General features: G+C 36.3%; 1 protein-coding gene across 4 annotated transcripts in view; it reads right to left on the bottom strand.

The window, feature by feature from the left end:
* The window catches only part of ZnT49B (Zinc transporter 49B), a 51,725-nt gene that overhangs the window by 5,402 nt on the left and 23,481 nt on the right, over positions 1-22,842 (bottom strand). The window contains exons 6-11 of one of the 4 annotated variants that reach the window (XM_069836057.1): positions 21,772-21,795; positions 17,516-17,642; positions 12,189-12,327; positions 9,829-9,984; positions 8,301-8,412; positions 2,830-3,040 (exon numbers count right to left, since the gene is read on the bottom strand). In XM_069836057.1, the coding sequence (XP_069692158.1) occupies positions 2,830-3,040; positions 8,301-8,412; positions 9,829-9,984; positions 12,189-12,327; positions 17,516-17,642; positions 21,772-21,795 (769 nt within the window). The remainder of the gene's footprint in view (positions 1-2,829; positions 3,041-8,300; positions 8,413-9,828; positions 9,985-12,188; positions 12,328-17,515; positions 17,643-21,771; positions 21,796-22,842) is intronic. The other 3 variants (XM_069836058.1, XM_069836060.1, XM_069836061.1) reach the window with 3 other exon arrangements.

Raw genomic sequence — 22,842 nt, 5'->3', positions numbered from 1 at the left:
TTGGGGTCGTTGCTTCAGTGGCTGGTCATGATATCTTTGAAAAATATTGGAGTGCAAGAGGTCAAATTACTTTATTGTCAAACGGCTGGCATTAGAAAACAACAACAACAAAAACGTATATATGCTATAACCCTGACTCGAATTACAGTAAAATCCCTCGTATCCAGCACCCAAATAACCGGCAATACCGAAACAACGGCACTTTTGGCTAGGCAAAAAAAGGGGGGGGGCAAATCGTAAAACAGCGAATGCTAAGCTCCGCCCAGGACTCCTTTCCACTTTTCCCCCTACAAGCTCACCACATACTCTAGCGGGAAGGAGTGGAAATAGGGGTTTAGGGTGGGATGACATCTAGTGGAGGAAAGTGGAACAAAGAGAGTGAATGCGGCATCTATGAAGCAAAAGCGTAACTTCGTCCTGTTTCCCTGTCCAGCCTCTCTTTCTCTCTTCTTTGCTTCATGTCTCTCTCTCTTTTTTTTTCTTATGACTTACAAGGGAAGGGTTTTGGCTCGAACAGGAATTTTTGGTTGAAAATTTGTACAGACGCTTACCTCACAATGGTGATGAAGACCGTAAAAGCATTCATTTGTGTAACTCTCCGTTTGGTTGGTATTGGTCAATACATTTCTTTAAAAATGTACATGAGGATTCTCTATAAAATGCATGAAACAGCATGGAGCAGAGCAATAAGCACAACACGCAGAAGCAACACCTGAACAATCTTCTGAACCACACTCCAGTGCTGAAAAATCAAATGCCACCTGAATTATATTTTTGAAGTCCGAGACTTGTTCAGGATTCACGTAGCCAGCTGACTGCCAGGAATACTGAAGCATAGGGCGGTACACTGGAGCAGACAACTGGTTGTGAATAACAGAGTGCATTTTCATTATAAACACTCGATTTCCCCAAGTTAAGTTCTAGATTCTCAGCAATAGTCCTTGTGCAATCTGTTATCCTCCGAGCATATATTTTGTATTGTCTAAGGAAACAGATATTCAGAGGCTGGATATATTTAGTTTTTTTTAGGTGGAATGATCATACATGCCATGTCCTAGCCTTGGAATGATTCATTTATTAAGGTTGCGTCCTTGTGCACATTCAATGACTCACACAACAGTATATACTGTTGATTAGCTGCAATATTTTCAGACAGAACGTCGGAGAAAAATGTTATTAAATGGACTTTAGACATTTTACCACTTGCACTAGCTTCTAGGCTAGTGCTATGCTTATGGGTAAGGTGTCCCATCCCCTTAACTTGTGCAGTACTCTCCCCACCCCTCAACTTGTGCAGTGCTCTAACAGGCAAACCACACATTACACAAACGAATGCTTTAGGGAGCTTTACAGAGATTTAAAGATGGGCCTGTATACAAATTTTGGATATGAAATTCCTGTTCGAGCCGAAACTCTTCCATTGTTAGAAGAGGGTCGTATTCGATCTGTTGGTCTTCCTAATGAAATGCACGCATGCTTTTTAGTCACGCTTTAGACCTCTTGGCTACACAGACGAGTTGGTGGTAGAAGGGAAAATGAATCTATTTATGTTCAAGCGAACTATCATAACGTATTGCAGAAATGCAATGTGTGTCGTTGGATATGTCTTAGTGCGTATGTGGTTGGGATTTGTCTAATGCACATCATATTCTGAATGAGAGAATATACAGTGCATATCAAAAGTCCGGTAACACTTTCAATATTTTATTACACAAAAACTACTAATGATAGCACTTTCAAACACACGTCAGTTTAAAGTCAAACTCTCAAAGTTCTGTTTACACCTTACAGAGATTCAATGTGTGAACCACGAGTGACTCGGCAGATGTCCAAACGATAATCAAACTCTTCCCATACCCTTTTCAACATATCCTCTGTGATCGTGGCGGCAGCTTCTCGAATTCTGGTTTTTAGTTCCTCTAAATCATGTGGCAAAGGCGGTACAAACACACGGTCCTTTAGGTACCCCCATACAAAAAAAAGTCACATGCAGTCATATCGGATGACCTTGGTGGCCATGTCATGAAACATCTGTCCCTTACTCCAGCACGTCCTATCCAACGATCAGTCATCTCCGTATTCAGGTAAGCACGAACTGCATTGTGGAAATGTGGCAGAGCCTCATCTTGTTGAAAGACGAAATCGTCATCGAGATCTTGTCAAAGTTGAGGCACCAACCATTGCTCCAACATGTCCAGATATGAATGTCCAATCACAGTAGCCTCAATGAAGAAGAAAGGTCCGTACAGTTTTCGTTGTGACAATGCGCAGAAAACATTCACCTTTGGTGAATCACGCTCATGTTCAATGATTCTGTGAGGTTTCTGTGTACCCCAAACACGACAGTTGTGCTTGTTAATTTTCCCACTCGTATGGAATGTCGCTTTGTCGCTGAAAATTAAGCGTCTGAATAACTTTGAGAGTTTGACTTTAAACTGACGTGTGTTTGAAAATGCTATCATTGGTAGTATTTCGTGTAATAAAATACTGAAAGTGTTACCGGACTTTTGATATGCCCTGTATGTATTACAGTAATTTGAGAATAATACTGTATTCTTCATGCACTATGATTACACTTCTTTCACCACAGTTGTGATTTCTTTCATTGTCCTTTGTCAGCAATGGGTTAAATAAAAATTGATCTCACCTTAAGAAACTCATTGTCCTTTGTCGGCAATGGGTTAAATAAAAATTGATCTCCAAACAAACAAATAACATAGGAGATCAATTTATCTTAATTACTTATTTAGAAATCTTTTATTCTTCGCCTGTGCTCTTCCTTGGTTAGAAATATATATATGCAGTTACATTAATTTTTTTATCTCTCACCTGCCAACAAGAGCAGCCACATTTGTGTAGATGAGAAATGATGCAACGCCACCCAAAATACCCCCAACAAGCAACGAGCCAATTGCATCTGGAATGGGAGTTCCGTAGTGTGCAGCCAGACCCATGCATGCTCCTGCTACTCCTACACCTAGCACTGCAGCAAGGTCCTCCATCAGGACTACATTTACACTGGGGTCCTGTCCCCGGAGAACTGTAACACAAGATTTACATTAGATTTGAAGTCTGATTCCATATACGAGGTTTGCCAATTGATACAGAATAGCTCACAACGAATATTACAATTAACATTGAAAAAAATACAGTATGTTTGTATAAACGGAAAATAACTTGTTCTATATACTATTGTTATCATATAAATGATTTCGAAATATCATGACTGAGTCGAAATTGCGATAGAAAATCTGAAAAAGTACAAGTCTCCAGGTATCGATCAAATTCCAGCAGAATTAATACAAGAGGGTGGAAGTGCATTATATAGCGAAATTTATAAACTTGTACTTGCTATTTGGGAAAAGGAAATTGTACCAGAACAATGGAAGGAGTCCATAATTGTACCTATTTTTAAAAAGGGGGACAAAACCAACTGTGGTAACTTTCGAGGAATATCACTTTTGTTGACGTCGTAAAAAATTTTGTCCAATATCCTTTTGAGAAGATTAACTCCGTAAGTAGATGAAATTATTGGGGACCATCAGTGCGGTTGTCGGCGTAATAGATTGACTATTGTTCAGATTTTTTGTATTCGACAGATAATGGAGAAAAAAAGGGAGTGTAAGGGTACAGTACATCAGTTATTCATAGATTTCAAAAAGGCATATGACTCAGTTAAGAGAGAAGTATTATATGATATTCTTATTGAATTTGGTATTCCCAAGAAACTAGTTCGATTAATTAAAATGTGTCTCAGTGAAACATACAGCAGAGTCCGTATAGGTCAGTTTCTATCTGATGCTTTTCCAATTCACTGTGGGCTAAAGCAGGGAGATGCACTATCACTTTTACTTTTTAACTTCGCTTTAGAATATGCCATTAGGAAAGTTCAGGATTACAGGCAGGATTTGGAATTGAACAGGTTACATCAGCTTCTTGTCTATGCAGATGACGTGAATATGTTAGGAGAAAATCCACAAACGATTAGGGAAAACACGGAAATTTTACTTGAAGCAAGTAAAGCGATCGGTTTGGAAGTAAATCCCGAAAAGACAAAGTATATGATTATGTCTCGTGACCAGAATATTGTACGAAATGGAAATATAAAAATTGGAGATTTATCCTTCGAAGAGGTGGAAAAATTCAAATATCTTGGAGCAACAGTAACAAATATAAATGACACTCGGGAGGAAATTAAATGCAGAATAAATATGGGAAATGCGTGTTATTATTCGGTTGAGAAGCTCTTATCATCCAGTCTGCTGTCCAAAAATCTGAAAGTTAGAATTTATAAAACAGTTATATTACCAGTTGTTCTGTATGGTTGTGAAACTTGGACTCTCACTCTGAGAGAGGAATATAGGTTAAGGGTGTTTGAGAATAAGGTGCTTAGGAAAATATTTGGGGCTAAGCGGGATGAAGTTACAGGAGAATGGAGAAAGTTACACAACGCAGAACTGCACGCATTGTATTCTTCACCTGACATAATTAGGAACATTAAATCCAGACGTTTGAGATGGGCAGGGCATGTAGCACGTAAAGGCGAATCCAGAAATGCATACAGAGTGTTAGTTGGGAGGCCGGAGGGAAAAAGACCTTTAGGGAGGCCGAGACGTAGATGGGAGGATAATATTAAAATGGATTTGAGGGAGGTGGGATATGATGATAGAGACTGGATTAATGTTGCACAGGATAGGGACCGATGGCGGGCTTATGTGAGGGCAGCAATGAACCTTCGGGTTCCTTAAAAACCATTTGTAAGTAAGTAAGAGTATTTAATTATGAGGAAATAAAGATTTATAGGAATGGATACAAATGTGACAAAGGAGTATGGAAATAAGAACTAATCTAGGATTGCAGATGATGTACAAGGCTCCTAATACTGTAACAGAAATTATAATTACAAGAATGGAACAGTTTTCTAAAATCGACTAATAATGCTAAACCAGAATGTAGACACAAGTCAGGTCAAAACTATGAGAACAGCATCAAATATTATTATTCTAGGTCTCGCAAGCACGGAATACTGATGGAAGGAATGCAAATGAAACACTGCAATAAGGAAGTGCGGGCGATAGGAAAGGTCATGAGGTAACTTGAATGATATTCAAGAGTACAGTCGGAAGAGAAATGACACCGACAGAATCAGTCTTGCGTTGTGATAGTTACATTACGACTTTAGTTTATTCCATTGCATGTGAATATGTGTCTTGTATCGCACGGTATTATTATTATTTCAATCGTAAACATACGTTGCACGTTTAATTAGCTTCGAATTTTTCTCTTGCTATGTCCTTTATTTCCACAGCGATGTCCTCATTTGTTCATCTTCTTGGAAGAGACAGTACTTCCATCGGCCCGCACCTCTCTCCCCTAGGTGTGCCTACATACACACGTCAAAACAGACAGCAACACCACCATTGCTTTTCGGTAATTGTTCCTTGCACGAGCTATAATTATGGTTTATTTAACAACGCTCGCAACTGTAGACATTATATCAGGATCACCGGTGTGCCGGAATTTTGTCCCGCAGGAGTTCTTTTACATGCCAGTAAATCTACTGACATGAGCCTGTCGCATTTAAGCATACTTAAATGCCATTGACCTGGGCCGAGATCGAATCTGCAACCTCGAGCATAGAAGGCCAGCGCTATACCAACTATGCTACCGAGGTTGATGGCATCAAAATCTCTGGGCATCAGAAGATGGAAGTTAAAGCCTTAGATAGGGATGAATGATCAGTAATTCTTAGGGAGGCTCAGGATTTATACACTACTCTCTTAAATTGACTGAGGATATATACAGTAACATACATACATAAGTGTTCTGCCCAAGGACAGGTCTTTCACTGCAATTTTTCCTACTTTCTGCTTTCCTCTTAGTTTCCGCATATGATCTACTTATCTTAATGTTATCTATCATTTGATATCTTCCTCGGTCCCGAACTCTTCTCCCATTCACCATTCCTTTCAGTACACCCTTCAGTAGGCACTTTCTCCTCAACCAGTGACCTAACCAATTCTTTTTTTCAATTCAGCATCATTCTTTTTTCATCCACTCTTTCCAACACAGCTTAGTTTCTTATTCTGTCTGTCCATTTCACACGTTCCATTCTTCTCCATATCCACATTTCAAATGCTTCTATTCTCTTCGTCGTAATATCCATGTTTTTTTCCCCATATAATGCCACACTCCACACAAAGCACTTCATTAATCTCTTCCTTAGTTCTTTTTCCAGAGGTCCGCAGAAGATGCTCCTTTTTCTATTAAAAGCTTCCTTTGCCATTGCTATCCTCCTTTTGACTTCTTGGCTGCAGCTACTACATTCCAAATATTTGAAGCTGTCCACTTGCTCTACTGCCTCATTTAGAATTCGCAAGTTGATTCCCGATTTACCACGCAAATCGTCTGTAGCTGCATTTAGATTGGCAACAGGCCATGACTGTTTGGCCAAGCATCTGCATAGAATTGGAATATATCAGTCTCCTAACTGTCCATTGTGCAACTCAAACCAAGAAATGGATTCAGAACACCTCAAAATCTGTGCGTCAGTGGCTGACCATGACAATATCTTTGAAAAATATTGGAGTGCAAGAGGTCAAATGACTTTATTGTCAAATGCCTGGCATTAGAAAACAACAACAGAATTCGCAAGTTTACCTTCTTCATTTTTCTTCTGACAACCATGATCTTCGTCTTGTTTGCATTTACCTTCATCCCATACTGCTCACAGCTGTCATTTAGCTCCAGTAGCATATATACCTTAGTATCGACTTCTCTTCTGCTAACAATGCCATATCATCAACAAATCTTATGCACTTATTCTTCTTCCGCCTATTTTCACCCCTCTCATGTTCTGAAAACAGTTCTTCACCAAATCCTCCAAGTAGATGTTAAATAGGGTAGATGATAAAGGGCATCCTTGTCGTACTCCTCTCCCTATTTCACTTCCTTCAGACAATTTGACCGACCATTTTGGAAATTAATTCAGCAGCTTCCCAAAATACACTATGAAGTATTTCATATTGTAAATTTTATTAGTAACAACAATGTAATTTATTCGCCACAACAATAATTCCTTTCTACAATTCGCCTTAAACGCTCTCGTCAACAATTGGATTTTCACTCAACACAATATTCGTTATAAAACTCCACCGACGACAATGACAATTTACTTGGACTAGTACGAACAACAATGAACTGTTAATCTTAACTAATATTTACAAAGCACTATTTACAAATCAGAACTATCAGTTCTCAGTTCACAGTTCTTCTATCTCAGTCACTCGAGTTCACAGTATCTCGAACCACAGACCTTCAGAGACAGTTCACTGTACTCGAACTCGGGTCCCTTCAACTGCGGTCCACTGCACTCGAACTCAGGTCCCTCCAACTGCGGTCCACTGCACTCGAACTCAGGCCTTCGGATGCTGACGCAGATGCGGACGCACACTCGAGTCGAACTCCGGCACACAAGTCTGGCTTGCTTGCTCTGGCTTACTCACTGACTGAATAACTGAAAACTGCTGTCGTTCCTTCGCGACCGTAATTTATAACCACAGCGACGTAGCCTCGAAAGTTCCACGCGTCTCTAGAGATGGCACTCCAGAAAAATCCAGAACCCTCTCTTCTCTACCAGCACCAGATGCGCACGCAAACTCGTCGCGTTGACGTAATACACCCTCTCTCTTCTCTCCACCGCGCGACGTCACTCAATGTTCCGTGGAGCCTGTGCGATCTGCTTTCTTGCGGGACGCTGGTCGTGAGTTCGAATCTCACGTCGCTGTCACAATATATATACTTTTTTCCTCGAAAAGGAAGCAAAAACGAGCAAAATTGTATTAAACTTTAGTGTTTAAAATATCTCAAGGAATAACCCCTTGAAAATAATTACATTACTTACGGCTCATCCAGTTTATAAGTGAAGAGAAGCGACTACAAGTATTTGAAATGTGGATATGGAGAAGAATGGAGCATGTGAAATGGACAGACAACAAGAAATGAAGCTGTGTTGGAAAGAATGGGTGAAGAAAGAATGATACTGAAACTCATAAGGAAGAGGAAAAGTAATTGGTAGGTCGCTGACTGAGAAGAAACTGCCTACTGAAGGATGCACTGAAAGGGATGATGAACAGGAGAGAGTTCGGAGCAATGTTAGTAATATTCTTCACACCAACATTGGTAACTGAATATATTATGTATCTACTCACTTGAGTCAATAATGAATTCGTGACAAATGCAATGGTTACAATATCTGCAGTTATTTTAACAGACAGTACTGGAGATATGTTCTTACTTACCGTATTCTGTAAATGACATCATGTTCTGCCTAGCACCTTTTCGGATTGAATTCACAGCCACCAGTAAAGTTGCTCCTTCTGATACTAACGAACCTCCCAAAATATAAAATGCCTGAAATGAATCAAATGTTATATTCCATTAGTAAACTGAAAGATACGCCAAGCATTAAAATAATGATCGACTGCAGTATTCTTTAACTGGCCCACAACAGGAGCTTGCTTCTTGTTATACTTGTTTTCAGATTTTGAAATGACTAATACAGTAGCAGTAAGATGTTGCCACCAGTTGAGGTTCTTCTACCATTTAATAACGCGAGATTCAAAATTTATTTAGAGGTTTAAGGTTGTCACCAACATATTTAACATTACTATCTTGAATATGATGTAATGGTAACATTGGCAAGAATTTAACAAACATAATCTGATTGCAAAGTGACATACAACACCTTTACTCCAACTTTAAGTTTTGTTGTATTGTCAATGAGATTGTGTCGCCAATTTTGGCTAACAAACGACATTTTGCACGAAAATTTAGTGAAATCTTTCATTCTCCGTCCTATGTGCCAATTGTTTTTTTCGCTATTGATTGAAAGATTGAAAACCAGTTATGTTTTCATATTCAAACTTATTCTTACAACCGTCAAACTTATCAGTATACAAATGTGATTGAATACACAGATGCTACTAAAAGATAAATGACGAACGTTTTTGCTTCAAAGGAATCATCTTCAGATCAAACAAGTGAACCTACTTTATGTATGAAGTAAAAAAGGAGAGAACATAATGGATATCAGTAGTGCATATGAAAGTCATTAGTTAAAATAGAATAAAAACATAGAACATTAACAACTATAATAAAGGAAATATCAGTAGTACAATTACGTTTTGGTAGAACTTGCATTACAGGAAGGAGTTGTGAGCAGAAGAAGGGCATATGGCAATGCCATGAGACATAAGTTCGTAAAATATTACAAGTACCAATACAAATGTGTTTGCCGATAAATTAAGCAGGATTGTAGCATGGTGGCAGCATATACAAAAATATCAGTTCCTGAGAGTTGTTACAAGATAACATTAAATTGAATTGATTGCTAGTTGATACATGTCTTCATGCATCGACGAAAAGACAAAAACGTTCACAACAGATTGTGCCTTGAAATCTGAATACGTAAAATATAAGTTGGGTGACAAGTTAATGTTAAAAATTTGAAGAACAAAATAATGCTAATGGGGGAAGTTTGATAAAACCTCGAAGGTAAAATGTCGTACTTACGAAACAGATGGGAGTGTGTGTGTCCAGAGTGGCAGAGAGACGGGCATGAACTGTTTGCAAATGTTACGTCTAGTTTACATCAAATTGAGTTTCTTCACATACTTCAGTTTCTCTGATCACTCTCATTCCATCATTCTTTGTTACATATTGTCGGAATAGAATTTGTACATAGAAACTGTCATTAAATAAAGCATTACAATTGAACTATATTTCCCTGTGTATCTTATACTCCATAACAATGTTCAGAAGTCTCACCCAATAGAAAGAATCCATTGGTTCAGGATGAAGGAGGCCAGTTACTCCATGATAAAAGGACAGTCCTGTCCCAACACAGAAAATTCCAACACCCGAAATGAGAGACGCCACATACTTCATGTTGCTGTAGCCATATGGGTGATCTGAATCTGCCCGCTGCAATTATAAGACATCATTATTAGCATCCATCGACATGTTCCAATCAGAGTTGTAATTCTTTAAAACCAGGAATTTAAAGAACAAATAGTACAGCGAAAGAGTTTCTGAAATAGCAGATATTGATGTTAATAACTGAACTACCTGACTTCTAAGACAGTAATTCTAAACCAGTCCATGACTTTCTGGGGGTCTGAAGAGCAATGAATTGTTTTCTTTTTTAATTTTTTGTATGAAAATTTGAACATCTCCGACTATTTTACATTACATAAAAACATAATTAAATTTCATTCTACATTACTACTGGGTGTTCAGTTCAAAGTGTGTCATGGCTCGCTGTATGTCGTCATATGGCTAGTCGATGAGCCTAGAGAATTCAATCTTCTTACACTTCTGCAAAGGTGTATAACCTATGTGTTAGAGAAGTTGCCTAGCAAGTACGGCGTTCATTCTGAAGAGTACTTACAGATATGTACGGTAACACCAGTAGTGGCAGGAATGTGAACTGTTTGGAAACATGTACTGAGGTGGGTTTTTTCTTACTGTTGTAATATGGGGAGAGGGTTAAGACGATTACTTACGTATTTATTGACATTAACTTCGACGGACAACATGGACACGGAGCATTTGATTTGTATTGTGGAATGTTGCCGTACGCAACTGATAACAAATACCCTGCGTACGACTTGGCCGCGTAAAACACAGTTCGAAAGAGGTTATGGTAGCACACAGACAGTACAGACCGCCATCTGTTGCTACGATGTTCAAGTTATACCGTACATGTTCTCAAGTTCAGGTTGAATGCCTGATTAATAAGCAACTTCTCTGACATAAAAGCTGAAACTCGCTTCAAATCGCTGACTCACAACAGTGACATCATGACACACTTTGAAATGAACATCCAATATGTTCTACATTATACTCTACACCTTAGATTACAGGGCCACACTGAAATAATACTAGAAATTAAAGTTTGTGAAACAATGCTCTAAGAGATTTCGGGCTTCCAAATATTTTCTTGACATATATAAACTTTTTTGGTCAGTGTATGGCCACACATCTGCTCTGTTATGCTGCGTAACATGCAGTTTGAATTCTAAAGAATGTAGCTGTTGATCTCATTGATGTATAGAGCAAGTTGAAAGTTTGTTTAAAACTTTGTGTATTTATTCATGGATAGGAAATAGAGAAATAAAAATGTTCTTAAGAATAAGGAACCCCGTGAAATATTAGCAAATTTCGTCTTCACTGCTTAAGAACACATAAAAGTGTCCTCAGAACATAGAATCACAAATACTTACTGGAATATTAGCAAGTTCCGTATTCACTGCTTAAGAACACTAAAAATGTCCTCAGGAACATAGAATCACAAATAGTTATTGGAATATTAGCAAGTTTCGTCTTCACTGCTTGAGAGCACACTTTCGAGTATGTAATGGTATGCCCAGGACTCATCACCAGTGACAATTCCTTTCAGAAAGTCATGCCCTTCTGCAGCGTAACATCTTAAGTGGTCCAGGCATGTCATCATTCGCTGGTCCTTGTGGTCGTCTGTCAGGTTCTTAGGCACCCAGCAAGCACTAACTTTATGAAATTTCAATGTGTCATGCACGATATCATACACTGCACTGTATGAAATGTTGAACTGCTGACATAAGGTTCGCAGTTGGATCCACCAGTCGTTCAAAATTGCCGCCTCAATGTCCGTGAAATATTGCTGGGTTGCAGCTGCTACCAGCTGCCTGGAACGTGGCAAATCACAAAGGTTCTCACAGCCATCTGCAAAGAATGTGCACCACCTGGAGATGTTACAGTCCATACAGTCTTCCCCATACACGCCACACATGTCCCTGTGGATTTCACTCGGGTTATGTCCTCTAGCCCACAAAAATCGCACAACACTTTGCTGCTCTTCACAAGTTGACGACAGTAACATGCGTAGTTCACGCTTCGCTTGCAAAACAAATTGTGCCTGTAGTGAAAACTTCAAACTATATCTCGGTGAAATGTCAATATCCCAGCCACAATACCAATGCAGAAAAAAATTGTGTTACTTTCCGATTCACCCTCGTAACAACATAGGGCTTATCAAATGCTGTGAATATAATAAAACTGACATAATGAAGTGGTAGTTGTATAACTTATCTCTTGATAAAAAATGTCAATCTAACTTCTGTAAACTGATAAACTTTATTATAGCTTACCTGCACAGACTTGTGGATCCCATATGCTAGAATCAACTGATTGATGGTATCCGCAAGTGAATGAATACTTTCTGAGAACATGCTATGTGAGCCTGTGTACAGCCATGCACACAATTTGAACAGGAAATTGCTTCCATTGCTGTGAAAATATAAAGCCTACAATAAATATGGTGAAGAAATACATAAAATACCGCAATATTATTTAGAAAAAAGAATACTTTTCAACACTATAATTATAATGTATTAGGAAATATCAGTAAACAAAGTTACAGGATATTAAAAAATACGTAAATGTATTCTACTAAATTTAATATATGATGCACAAGTTTTATTTCTTTACCACTCAAATACCAAACGGCATTTTCATATCCATAGCTGTGTTCCGGTTTCTGTAATCAAGATAGCTGCAGAACAATTTCTTGTGCAGTCACTCAATTACTACCTAATTGTTATTATACATTTCGCACTTATATCCTTTTCACACTATTTTTTTTTAAGTCCTGGCGAAATTCCTATACATTTCATGTTTATTTATTTCTGTCATAGGTTTTTCGTTTATATATTTTTTTACAGTTTACATGATCGTATTTTAAGCCACAGGAGATACGAAACGTCATTTACACATTCAAAATCAATTCGCTCGAAATTAAATTTGCTGTAAAAATTTAAAACGCGAAAATACAGCACATTTTCATTGTTAAGTTGTGGCCCACTTTGAAATTCGTGGAAATTCGAAGCTGTCCATATTTGCCTCCAACAATCTTGTGTCCTTTATTGATGCTGTTACTGCTTTAGAAACAGTTTTCACAATTTTAGAGCATCATTTATTCCTTAAGAGCAAGCAGTCGAAAATAACTTATTTAAAAAAAAAAAAAAAAAAAAAAAATCACGTTATTGAATGAAGGTCACACAGGAAGAACAATATAAGTCAGTTTTGTAAAAAGATTTCCTACAAATAACACTGAACAATAGTGAAAAACTTTTTTGCATGATATAAGATTTTATCGCTGAATTTAATAGTGCAATCCATTTTTCTCTGGCAACCTAAGTTTAAAAAAAAAGTCTGGTTTTGTTTTTCAGGTGGGCTATAAATGCTAATATTTCTTTGCTACTAAATGACACAATAATGAAAAGCTAATAGTGGTAATTTGATTAATTTATTTTATTAATTTACTGTTTTAATGGACAAGGTGATGATATTTTTGCCCACATACTTTACTGGCCAATTTGAAATTTGAATAATCCATGGTGCTACGGCCCTTGACTGACCAGCCGACTGTTGGCCTCACGTTCACATGCCGAAGCAGAGGTGGACAGTCATGTAGTACCACAAAAAAAGTGTGATTCATTGTGAACAACAAAGAAGGACCTTGGCTGACATGCAGTCACTGATGTTACAGCACGAACATAACTAATAAATAAAAGAATGTACTGTCCTATTTTTTACGGTAAATCACAACAACAGTGACTTTTTTTAATACTTCCTGCCTTTGTTTCATACATTTCACCTACATACCCTTTATCTTGTGGTCTACACTCCAGTGCACTACCTAAACACGGCAAAACTCATGTAACAGAATCTTAAAACTTGTTTCAGTAATTTATTTAGTCTAGTTTATTTTAACCTATTTTCATAATATGTGATTTTTCTATTCGAAAAAATAAGTATATCCTCCACAAGCCTGATTAAGTCTCATAAGGAAATTATTAATGACCTCATATCAAAATCTCCCCTCAAACTATGCACAATGTTACATTTGCACAATAAAAAATTAACTGTTACTACTTGCTGTACGGGTGAATGTTACATTATGAAACAATGGTGCATTCTTGGAGTAGTTGAGTTATCATCCTCATAAATGCCTGCCCTATCATATGACATGTGAGATAAGTTTTTGCACACAATGTGCTCTGACCTACTCAAGCCCAGGAGTTACTCAAGTTTTTGATAATATTTTTATTCGAGCTCTAATTTCACAGTACAAGTAGCTAACCAATTTCTCGTTTCTTCTCCTAAGAACGTGCATGTCTGTGAGGTGGTTTCCACAAAAGCTCAATCTACAAAAAAAAAATCATAATGTAAATCATTAGCCTAATACAGACAGAACTAAACATAGCCAATAAGAAAATAAACTAGAGATTTCATATTTTTTATGTACTTCAATTTCTTAAATTATTTTATTTTTTCTAATGCCACCAGGTTGTCTTTCGAGATTTCTAGTCTTCTCTCCTGGCAATGGCTTATGTGTAACTTCTGAGATTAGGGTGCCTGGAAGGTGGAGTTACATTACCCCAATGAAATGATAGAATGATCATAATTATGTGGTGTCAGGGAAGGTCTTAAATCTAAACTTAATCTAAATTCCGAACCATGGACAAACACAGGAATACTTATCTCAAAAAGGGAAATGTTCGTAACTAAAGAACAAAAGGTATTTAATGTAATGAAAACTTCCATTAAGCAATATCTGACAGAGTTATTTCAGGATTGTCTTCTATCAGTCATCATCATCATTATCATCTTCATCATCACTGCTATAATACGAGTAATTGTCATCACTATCACTTTCGAGAAATATCACACATCTTTCACATGCTTGCAGGAATTCATCCAGTTCTCTATTTTCACAGAGGAGACAGCTGTACTGATAACAGTTTTGATATGTTCCATGATAAATTTTTTATTGCTATGGCACTAAAATCGTCTTCCAGTGGCTTAAGGAAGGAAAGCTGGTGATCAACAAGATCTCCCAGCTAGGTCCAATGGACCCGTCGACCAACAGCAGGTGTGGTCCTCCAGACATTCTGGGGGTTGTGTGTGAATGAAGTAGCCACCAAAACGTTAAAATATGGTGTTCACTTAAATCGGCTACAACTTGCCATTTCACTCCAATACCAAAGCAGCTATTCTATCAATAGTCTCTAAACACACACCTTCATCTCAAACAGTAGAAATAACTAAAATGCTCTCTCAATTAATATCACTCAATAAAAGAATTGTATTCCAATGGATACCATCCCATTCTGGAATCCTGAGAAATGAGAATGCGGATGCTTTAGCAAAGAAGGGCAGCACTGCTACTTACAGACCTGTTACTAAATCTACATATTACTCTGTGAAAAGATTTATTAAATCTACATACTTAGACTTCAACAAACAAAATTTAATAACACAATCCCAAGGGAAAAAATGGAACTCTCTGCATCAAAATCCACAGTTAATTCCCGATTTAGCACGAAAATCGTCTGTAGCTGCATTTAGATTGGCAACAGGCCATGATTGTTTGGCCAAACACCTGCATAGAATTGGAATATATCAGTCCCCTAACTGTCCATTGTGCAACTCAAACCAAGAAATGGATACGGAACATCTCAAAATCTGTGCTTCAGTGGCTGGTCATGATAATATCTTTGAAAAATATTGGAGTGCAAGAGGTCAAATGACTCCATTGTCAAATGCCTGGCATTAGAAAACAACAACAACAACAAATTTTTTATTACTTTTGCCGGCGAATTCTTTAACCTGGGCCCAATTTAGTTGGAAGCCTCTTGATGGAATTCATCCCGATTAATTACAGAACAGTCACACTGGTTAATATGTGTATAACGTAATTTTCGATATGTCCATGGCATAACAGTTCTCTAGAAAGCTTCACTCATTGCAATCAAAAGTATACTCAGTGGCGTAGCGTCAGGGGAGACAGGATAGACATCATCTACCCTAAAAATTCATACTACAGTATCTATTACAATTTTTTTTACATGTTCTTTTTGAATTTCTAAACAGATTTCTTTTAACTTCTGATAAAGTTAACGAAATTCCACGTAATCTATTTTAGGCATCTCAGAATTAAGTTTCCTGCAGCCATGGTGGATACTGCATGTGGGGTAGACAGAACATGATTTGTCTCTCCCATCTGCTTCAGTCTCTTGTAGCTGCACCAGAGTACCTGCTCTGGCTTTGCTTTAAAAACGTGCATGCGTAGGACTACCTTCTTCCCTCATACACAGAACACAACACAGCCTGCTCGTAGACTAGACATGTCTACCCCGGCTTATACACTGCAGCAATATGATAGTGTTTCCTTCCTGTGAGTGTCGTCTTTTGTGCTGCAGTTTTTAACAATATTTATGAAGCATGGAAAGAGATCAGATGATGATCGACATGAAAAATGTGACTTATGATTTTTGTGACAAAACAGAGATACTGGGGACAGGCAGTAAGGGGCAATCCCTTACAATAGGGAATAAGGAAAGTACTTTTAAACCATCCTATTAAGCTACGTGTCTGAAATTCTGTAAGTGTTTTTTTTACTTGATTATTTAATGATGCTGCATCAACTACTAGATTATTTCTGTGGCAGGGAGGAAAAAAGGTCTTAAGTCAATTTTTTGTGAAAATGAGATTTTATGTATTCTGAAAGCGGAAACAATTCTCTACAATCTGATAAAATGGCTAAAGTCAAATAAGACTCCTGACTGGATTTATAGAGTGTTACCAAATGTCCTAAGTACTTTTTGAATCGAGCACACACAGAATAAAGGACTTAAGAATATTTAATACTTTATTCCTTACACACCATCACATGTTTACTTTCCATGCTTCCCTATTAAAAAGGTCTAAATTGTATTTTAGCCATTTTATCACATATTGATGTCCTTTCCTTTTAATACTTTAAGCACCACGGTAAACAGTCCTATAATTGTTTAAGACCCATTTTGCATTCCTAATAATTTACATTTCTCTTTACATTTTGACATGAAAAAGGTCTTATGTTTAAATAGTCCCTTTTACTCAGTTTGGGTTCTAGTCTTAAAAGGGCTTAAGTGCGGCTATGTTTGGAAATAACCAAGAAAATTGTTAAATGAACAACATTATCTATTTTAGAAGAAATATAAACAAATAATATCCAGGGAAAACCTCTTAATTAAAAAACTCTATCATTGATACCAATTTCAATCTTTCTACTGCTCTCCTGAAAAGTATAAAATTTTTACTTAAGACCTTTTTCCTCCCGGCCACAGATTTAGCATTGATGGGACTAGCGATAGCAAAATGGTATTTGGAGAGATGAGGCAAAAGATTAGCCATAAATTACCTGAAATTTGCCTTACAGTTGGGGAAAACCTCGGAAAAAACCAGATAATCAGCCCAAGCAAGAACCGAACCTGTACCTAAGCACAACCACAGATCAGAAGACAAGCACTTTACCCAACTGAGCTATGCCGGTAGCTTCTGAGAATTCGTGGACAGTGTAAATAGCTAACAGAACTTTCCCTACATATAAAAACCACTATCATATATTAATAATTTAAAATGATCTTACATTACAATAGCTGTAAGCACGACTTTTCCTGATGATCCCAGCAGACCTGATTCTTCTGACTGCTCTGCTCTGATACCTTGTTCTCTTCGGAATTCCTTCAGCCTTCGTTTTACAGTGAATATATCTGCTTTGGGAAGTAAAACTAAGTATTAGCATTATTTTTTAAGTCATCTTTAAGTAATGTCTTACAACATAAGAACTGACAGTACCTAAATCTCCATACACCTTTAACAAAACACAAACCCAAAGGAAACTATACCTTCATACAAACCAAATATGTCTAAAAATAACAATACAATAGTTAATAAAAATATTATTACTACCGGTATTATAATTTGAATTCAATTTTTCTTTCAACTCAGCTGGATTCTTTCACAGGCTCCTATGCCAAACAACAAACCTGTACATTTTCAGTAAAGATTGCACAACTTTCCTCGTAATGTGGTATGTCTACAATATTAAGTACTTTTGTGTAATGCATGTTGCTATCAATGCAAGAGGTACAAGTTCTCTTGTATTTGTTCATTAGAATAAGGTGTAGCTTCTTGTGCACATCTGAGTGCAATATGACTGTCCTGTCTCCAAGATGCAGAAGAGAATTATTTATTATTATAACAGTGGGATTATTACTATTATTAGTATTATTATTATTATTATTATTATTATTATTATTATTATTATTATTGTGTTTTCCTTAATATGCTTCTTCAGATTCTTACTCCCGAAGAAGTTGAATTTTCTGGTCATGAGGTGAACATGGAGCAAGTCCATACAACAAAAAGAACACACGAATTCTTATAGATGCGAGATCAACCTCTACTATTTTGTTGGAAAATTAGGCTGAATCCTCAGTTTAAATATGTAACCCAAAGAAAAATTTAAGTTACATATAATTAACAAATCCAGACGTTTGAGATGGTCAATGCTTGAATTCTACAGCTTAAAAGCAGACATTATGACTTGCTTTAACATTAATAATAATAATAATAATAACAATAATCCGTGGCGCTACAGCCCGTGAAGGGCCTAGGCCGACCAGCTGGCTGCTGGCCTCACGCCCACATGCCAAAGCAGAGGTGAACGATCATCCAACCAGAATGGAGGTATCGTGTGGTTAGCACGATGATCCTCCCAGCCATTATAGCTGGCATTCGCAACCGGATTTTGCTACCTATCATAGCTCCCCAAGTGCATCACGATGCTGGGTGGGCACCGGTCCCATACACTGGCCGAAATTTCATGAGAAAATTTCTTCTCCCATGAGGACTCAAACCAGCGCGCATTCCGTAACGCGAGTCCTAGGCAGGATGCCTTAGACCACGACACCACAGTGCGGGACTGCTTTAACATTACTGTACAACAATTTATAGCACAACCTAATTAATTTTGTCTTCTATCCACTGATATAATTACCGGTATATTCTATATTCTAGATAAGTTAAGCTATTTCAACACGCAATAAAGGAAGAAAACTCCATGTTGCTGTTAAATTTGCTCGTATCATCTTGAAAATGAAAATAAACTTTCTTCCTTGACAGTACAACATAAATATTCATGAAATCAGCTATGACTTTTTCAAAAATTGCTCGAAAGAAATTAAGGTACCTTAGTTTCTGTAACTTTATACAACAAACAGGTAGTTATGCATCATTATACCCTTAGAAGTGAGAAGAGACAAAAATACAAGAAACAAAGCTACGCAAAAGCAAGCATGCAAGCACATGCATTACTAGAGGAGTTCAACATTTTTAATTATTCAAGCGAGCAAGTTAATATAAGATGAAAACTGAGTTTCATATTTACTTAAGATGAGATAAAATTTTAAAATTGAAAGTTAATGTTTTTTAGTATGCATAAATAGTCATATTTTTTAAAAGAAAAGTGTATGGCACAGTAAAAAAAAAAACTGTCTTTATCCCACAGCTACAAGTTCATTTACTGTCTACTTAAAAACTGAATCATGATTTGAAAGATATCAATGTTTTAAATATATTTTCCGTGAAATGTGTGTCAGGGAAACATACAGATTTTTAATTTATTTGAACAGAGATAGTGGCTTGGTTTTATAAAAAAAAATCTTCTAGAAAGAAGGAAATTAAATTGTTTCTAAGGAAGCAATCTCAGTTTAAATGTACAATAAACTTCAATAAAGAAGAGAAATTCTAAAATCACCATATCTGTATCTCTCAACAATTGAAGTAAAAATAATACGCCTTCATTGATAGAGATACACACATTAACTGTTTGAAGACGTCCTTTCGTTATCCCATTTTTAAATAATCTTTCTCCCTTCATTTTTTTCGACTACACAGTGTAGGTTAGGTCCTGGCAAAAGTTCACACTTGATTTTTCCTCAACCTAGGCACTGTACTAAAATGGACATAGGCTACACTTTATTATATAAAACATTTTGTACATAATTTGAAACGGCATTTGAGGAGCATTGTTTCGAAATATATTAAGTCCACTTGTGAGCGAAACTGAATTTTATACTTTTTCCTGTTTTATCTTTCATGTTGTTGAGTCTGATCGTTTCAAGTCATAATTTTCGTAATTATAGTAATGAAAACTTGTCTGGTTTATGAAATTATGAGTAATTCAGCTTTTCACCATTCCTATAACAAAAATTAGTTTTGGACATAATATGATTTGAAACGATGCTCATTTATTTTTCCCAGTAACTAAATACAGCAGTGTTTCTCAATTGGCAGTCCACAGAAAATTCATAGATTCTATTATTTTAGTATTTACTGCATTTTAGTAGATTTTGAAGGAAAATAAAACAAAATGAAATGAAATGAAAGTCCCACCTCCAGATTCAAAACCAAGTTACAAAATCATTTCTGCTTATCTGTAGATCTAGGCGAAGAATACCCAGATCTCAGTAGAAGAGCTTTAAATAACTGGTAACTTTTCAACTTCATATACATGCAAAACATATCTTTTGGTCGTCTCTGCAATTAAGACAAAATACAGGAACAGAATGGACATTAGCGCTACACTACATCTTGTGATATCAACGTTGGAAGCATGAATCAAAAAGATTTTGGCAAGTAAACAACAGCACGTTGGGAAAAAGGATAAACAAATTGTTTGCTGATGTTATTGTAAAATTTAGTAGGTATTTAAATATTGTAAATTTTAATAGTGGACGTCAAAAAATAAATGCTAAGAAACAACTTGAAGCAAAAACTTTCCCTTTCTTATGCCAGTTCGCAAGTATCAAAAGGTTGACAAACACTGGTATACAATATGAAAAATAAGAAAACAATACGCAAAATTTACATTTCAACTAAAGTAAATATTCATTACATAGTAAGAAATTGTGCACCTCACAATAGTATGCTAGTAGGATCTTTTCGCAATAATAGCTCTGCGCCAATGAGATTAAGATTCAATATGTTACTACTCTTCTCCATCATAGTAAGAATCAATAATGTTACTACTCTTTTCCATCAGATCTCCCCCCAGTTGTTACAACGATGACATCTGTTACTAAGAGCCGAGAATAGAGTAACAGCAGACATAAGATATAGAATTTTATCTCATCTTTAGAAACGAATAAAAGGCTCTTTCATGTACAGTTAACTGACTAAACAGGACCAATAAATGTATTTCATTCAACAGAAGCAGCACTGTGGAGTTCTTCGTGCTTAAAATTTCACTGCTTGTATTTTTCATTTTTTTTTTTTAATTTTGTATTTTTCATTTTTGTCTACATCTGTGTCTTTTACTACGTAGTTTGTTTTTCTTTTTCATTTCATTTGTATTTACACTTGTATCTTGTATTTGCATTTGCTTTTATCTTTTTTTTTCATGTTATCTCCAATTTTATGTTCTAAGCAAATATTTGTACTGTCTATTGTAATTGGGGCTTTGCCCTGTTAAGTAAACAAATAAAAATCAAACCCCTGTACCCTGAGTTAAGAGGCAAGTACAGTCAGTAGCACTGAGGGCGAGAAGTGTAAATAAATTAAAATGATTTCATTAATTCCTGTTAAAAAAAAAAAAAGGCATTTTGTTCATTTAAAGCGTAAAATTTTTTCCAAGTTTGCATTTTAACAACATTAAATGTATTTCTCAGAGCTGCAACAATTTAATTTTATTCATTTAGAAACTTTAAATTTTATGGTGTGATTTGTTACACTGAGAGTGCCCCAGTTTCAAAAATGAAATAGTATTAAAATTATTTATAAAATATTTTCTAAATAATTATTTCTTGCAGTAATTAAAACTGATAGTCAATATATACATACCATTTTGCGTATCTCCTGGTTCAACTGTAGACACAAGAACAAAGGATTTCTATAAGGACTACGACAAAAGTCTACAAGGAGATATTAACAACTACTACACATGCCACTGTAATATATTTTTCGTTTTTACGTAAGTAAACATACTTTTATGTTTTTTAAATATTACATTAAAAGTGCAACAAGAAAAACACCACGACATCAGTGAATATATAAGTTTATAACATATATAAATTTTCACACTACTATTGCACTGTAAAAAACATTTTGAAATCTGGGCATAGGTATGCAGACATAAAGAAAGAAGTGGGGAACACGAACATATAATAAGCAAAGGAAATATAACCATGTTAATCAGTGGTGAACTTCGATTGATACAGCTGTATTATTTACTATGGAAGAAACAAGTTGTAGTGTTAAAAGTAGTTCAACTGTCCTATTCAAGATATGTGAAATAATATGACATATGATTATGTTCTGTTATTACTGTTGGTGCTTATAAATAGGGAGCGGATTTTTATGTGCTAAAAAATTTAAATATATTTATTTTTTATGTGCTAAAAAGTACGAAAATATTTGCTAAAAATAAAAAAAATATTTTTTTAAATATAACAAAAATACCTTACTCAGCTTGGAAAAAAAATGTTACTAGGTACTGACCAACCACACTTGAGTGCTAGTAGTTGGCCGAGAATTGCAGTGAACAACAAAGATCATCTCCAAATTCTCCATCACAAATGCATGACGATTTTCTCTGAACGACTTATACTGTGAAAACGATCTTTCCACATCACAGGACGTCAGACGTGCATATTTAAAGAGAGAAATGACACAAATACAAACACCGTCAATTTCACCTACAGGCACACCCTCCAATACTTGAGCAACTTTACACATTTTTTTATATCCACTGTTTTTCCCAAACACATTCTGGAATTTGTCCCTTAGTACTTGTACTTCTGAACCTGGTAGCAAGTTTAGTTTAATTTTCACGGCACGCACCTCCCTGTTTCAGAAAACAGGTTTTTGGATGTTTCGAGTTTTTTTATGGTGTCACAAAAAAGCTTAGATTTG

The sequence above is a fragment of the Periplaneta americana genome, chromosome 9, assembly GCF_040183065.1.
Source record: "Periplaneta americana isolate PAMFEO1 chromosome 9, P.americana_PAMFEO1_priV1, whole genome shotgun sequence".
Classification (NCBI taxonomy): domain Eukaryota; kingdom Metazoa; phylum Arthropoda; class Insecta; order Blattodea; family Blattidae; genus Periplaneta; species Periplaneta americana.
This window is presented reverse-complemented; position numbering and strand designations above follow the sequence as displayed.